Consider the following 4,672-nt stretch of genomic DNA (forward strand, 5'->3'; position numbering starts at 1 on the left):
AAAAAATAAAAATTAATAAATATATTGATTTATACATTTTTTTTAATACTAATAATGCAATTATCTTCGAAAGTATTAGCCCTACATAATTTGGGATATGGAAATTTTTGTAAAACACCGAAGTAGACTAAGAAAAAATTTTTGGAACACTTGAACTTTGATGGACTTTGGCGAGCCTAAGATGTTGACCAAAAATTGTCACACAGATTGTTTTTAGAGCATAATGAGCCATATTTTTGCTAAATAGCAATCAAAATTCTAAGAAAAAGCGGATTTTCGGCACACGCTAATATACACACACCACAATTTTGTATATCAGCTATTACTTGTATACCAGCACTGCTTCTACTACTACTTTAGCACGTTGCTGCCATATTTTGACTCACTTAAATAAAGAGCTCATTGAAACTTAAAAAAAAATTTAAGTGAGAATTAAATAAAAATTTAAATTAAGTTTGATTTCCACATATATGAATTTGGTGAAATGCAGCCTTAGTCTAAGAGAGCGCCCTAAACCCGTAACCAGCTGTCGACACTTAGCCGGTGTTAGCGCATTAAGCGGAAAGTATTGCACAATTTTTGTGGCAGACAGCTGCTTAAATGATAAATCATCAATACTAGATTGTAAACTAGGTAAGTGAAATGATTTCAATATGTATGAAGCAATTAATTTTTTTTTTTTTTTTTTTTTTTGCAATAATTCACATGTTTACCTTTGCTGCTAAACTGGTTTGCGCTTTCAGTCTCACTGCACAAGCCAGCGGCAAAAGTAAACTTCCGTTTGAAAAACTAGATATTTGTTTGCAATTATACAAATTTTTAGCAAATACTTGCACTTGAATTAGTTATTCCTTCATTTGAGATGCAATCGCCGCCGCGTTCTATCGACTACTTTGTCAACACTTTTTACTGTTTTCGTATTACATACTTAATATTATTCATGAAAATTCAAAGTTCAATTCATTAAGTTATAAATTGAAACTCACCGAGCGATAGCTAACCAGTAGCCGGCGCGACATCGGTAAGAATACTTTAACTAGCGGCGTTAAGTTAATTTGTATTTGACAGCGAAAAAAAAAAATGCCTTCAAACTGCGGTGTTGGTGCAAACCACAAGTTGGTGTTGTTGACGCTTGTGGCGCTTAGTTTACAGTGGCAAGTTTTTGCGGTCGATTTTCGTAAGTCACGCGGTTTTGGGTATTTTGTGAGTTTTTTTGATATTTTTTTATTGAAATTTTTGGAAATTTCGTACCAAAATGTGCATATTAAAATGCCGCTTTTAATGCAAACAAAAAAAAACGAAATAAATATTAACCCTTTGTAGCCCTAGACTAGAAGTTTTCTACCATTTCTAGCTGAAGTGTTTTCCATGAACGGAAACGTCCTGAAGCGACTTGCTTTGTACCGTCCGCTAAACAGAATACAACAAACGTGTACTAGAAAATCAAAAGCATTGTAAAGAGCGCCGAAAGGAACGAAATTAAGTTAACCACGAACTTTTTGTACAATCCGACGAGACACCAACCTACATACAGTGGCGAAAATATAAATAAGGCAGAGACATTTTAACACTCGATTATTCAATGTTTATTATTTTTTTCTTTATGAAAGTGTAGATCCCTATCTAACAATGTTGATAGTCCTATGTCAGAATGAACTCGTGTTTAACGAAGAAATTTTACGTCTTCGGCTACTAAAACTGATAAACGGACTGCAAATACAACACAATCAGGAAGCGATAATTCATGAAGGTGGTGACGGTCACTGCGTGAATATCGTATGTGATTTTTTGTAAGTTTAGATTAATTTTGTCTGCTCGTAGAGATACGTTTTGAGGCATCTGAAAGGTGGCTAAGATTCAAGCAGATAAAACAATGTGAAACCCATGGCAGCAGCCATATGGAAATAGCTTGCATAGCATTGTGTGTAGGCAAAAAATAGCTCTCTGAAGTTGGCAGGACAACTTTTACCCAAAGTAAAAATTCCTATCGGATATCTTGCCGTTAATTATCCATAAATTATCCGTGAAAAGATTAATTTTGCCGCAGAAATATTTAAAAAAATATTCCGTGGAAGTTAGCAGAGCACGCGATATTTTTTAAAATATGGCCGGGGCAAAATTATTATTTTCACGGATAAATAACAGCAAACTATCTGATAGGAATTTTTACTTTGGGAAAAAATTTTATGCTGCCAACTTCAGAGAGGTTTAAAAAAGCTTCCCTTAAAATCAGGGACAAAAAAATAGTCATTATATTTTTAAATTTTAACCAAAAAAATCAACAAGTCGTAATCGTCGTAAAACAATTTTAACTACACTCGTGTATTTGTGTTCGTACATCCCACTGTAATTTACAATGATTTTTATTTTTCGAGTTTAACCAATAAAGATTAAAAGTAATAATTAATATTGGAGTTTTAATTTTTCGCTCAAAGATAATTATTATTACGTGATTTTTATTTTTTTTTTTCGATCACAAATAATGATTATTTTAATTAATAATTATTATTGAGTTTTATTGGTTTTACTTAAGAATAATGATCATTCAAAAAACTTAAAAGCTATACCAGCGTAATTTCTGTTGTATCCTTTTCGGAGGTAGCTAAATACATACATAATAAAATAAATACGTCTCAAAAATTTTCAGGTCAAAATTTCATTAAGTTGCGTCTGTATAGCATTTTCAATTTTATAAATAATTATTATTTTTAAGTGGAAAAATAAAACTCAATCATAATTATTTTCTCAGAGCGAAAAAATAAAAATCACAAAATAATCACTTCCATTGAGCAAAAAAAAATAAAAATCAATAATTATTATTATTTTTGAGCGAAAAAATATAAATCATAAAATAATGATAAAATGCTGATTTAAATTATTTGACTCATAATGATTACCGTCCCTGGTTAAAATCCATTTACCATTCGTAGGCGGCCTAAAACTCCAGAGATCCCTCAATTTTTGTTACTACATTAAGACGCACGCCATAAATTACAGGAGAAGCGTGGCCAAACACCATCTACCAGTCAAGTCGAAAGACTCAATCTTTCTTTCATTCCTCGTCCTCATTTAGTGCAGTTTAAAGATTCCCGTTTCAATATACATAGTTATGCCCCATACAAATCAAATTAACTTTTAGTTATGTCACCTGTAATATTATTCTATTCTTTTACACAGCCGCTCCCATAACAAAATGTCACTTCGGCGACGAAAAATGCCTAATCGAACAGGCACACAAATTGCTGAAGAAAGCTGCTACAGGTATACCGGAGAAGGATATACCCAGTCTAGAGCCGCTTAAGGTGGAAAAAATCGAAATGTTGGGCGATAAGAATAGTGCACTAAAAGTCGACTTAGTGATGAGCGATGTAGAATTCTACAACTACACGAAAGCAAAACTATTATCGATCAAGTAAGTTTTTGAGTGAAATATGCCAGTGTTTACTTATTAAATTTAAGATTTAGTGAATTAAATTTGTAAATCACATGTATGTACTTAAAATTTAATTTCTTGAAGGGGCTTCTCGAAGGACCTTAGCAAGCCAATGAAACTCGTCTCACAAAATATTAATCCACGCATGACCATTAAAGCGAAATACAAAGTCAATGGCAATATATTGGTGTTGCCTATTAAAGGCGAGGGTCTATTAACCATGGTGCTGGATAATGTAAAGTCACGCATTGTGACCACAATGAAGCCGGAGCAGCGTAATGGCAAAACTTATTTAATAGTTGATAATATCAAACTCGAATCTAAACTAGACAAGTGAGTTGAAGCAAATAATTTGTAGATAAATTTTTGTTCGCTAACTAGAATTACTAGATAATAAGCAATTTCCTTGGGAGTATAAAAATTCTCTCACGTTCTCCACTTTCCTCTCTTTCAGTGTCATCACCGATATGACAAACCTCTTCAATGGCGACAAAACGCTCGCGGACAGCATTCTAAAAGTTATGAATGAAAATTGGCGCGTACTCAGCGATGAGCTTACGCCGCGTATCAATGAAGCTTTGGCGCACAAATTTGAAGAGCTGTTACCGAAATTATTTAAGGATATACCCTACGAAGACTACTTTTTGCCAGAATAAATTGGTGCTAGATGAAAAAAAAATTTTAACAAATTTTTTTTTTTTTTTATTCGCTTAAGTAGGTGTGTGTTAAGAAGGAACTGTTGCATAGGGACTTTAAACGTTCTACGAAGCAGACGATACCGTTAACTATTTGCTTAGGGATATTTGGAGAGGAAACAGATCACTAGAGAACTCCTGCCACAAGGAATTTTCTTTTGATATATGTATATAGCATGTATATAGATTTTTGGATCTTAAGAAAGCCCGTGTACTCTGCCCACCACTCTGCAAATTTTGCACATTTTACTACTTAGTTTGATTATTTCCTTAAAAGTTTCCTAAGAAAATCAAGTCTAAGCCTGGGTTTCCTATAGGAAGCAACTTTTGGTGACTTCTTGCCAGACACAGTGAAGCCCATACAGGCGTCGTAGTCGATAAAAAAATTAATAAAAATAAGTAAGTATGATTAGTATGGATAGGAATATGAATACATATATTATGAATCGGAAACAAATTCCGTTCAAGTTATCCCCCAAACCTTAAATTTTTTAAGGATTATGATGCTGTGAAGGCAGTTGCACGTTCCCGTGAGATAATAAAA

General features: G+C 33.2%; 1 protein-coding gene across 1 annotated transcript; it reads left to right on the plus strand.

The window, feature by feature from the left end:
* The first annotated feature begins 907 nt into the window (after positions 1-907).
* Positions 908-4,118, plus strand: LOC118755127 (circadian clock-controlled protein daywake-like). Its single transcript, XM_036489974.1, has 4 exons — positions 908-1,177; positions 3,178-3,412; positions 3,518-3,766; positions 3,888-4,118. Exons 1-4 carry the CDS (start codon positions 1,081-1,083, stop codon positions 4,087-4,089), a joined length of 783 nt encoding a protein of 260 aa, XP_036345867.1. The 5' UTR covers positions 908-1,080; the 3' UTR covers positions 4,090-4,118.
* Positions 4,119-4,672: the final 554 nt, after the last annotated feature.

Source organism: Rhagoletis pomonella, unplaced genomic scaffold (assembly GCF_013731165.1).
Source record: "Rhagoletis pomonella isolate Grant_MI unplaced genomic scaffold, Rhpom_1.0 Rhpom_scaffold_05393, whole genome shotgun sequence".
Taxonomy (NCBI): Eukaryota; Metazoa; Arthropoda; class Insecta; order Diptera; family Tephritidae; genus Rhagoletis; species Rhagoletis pomonella.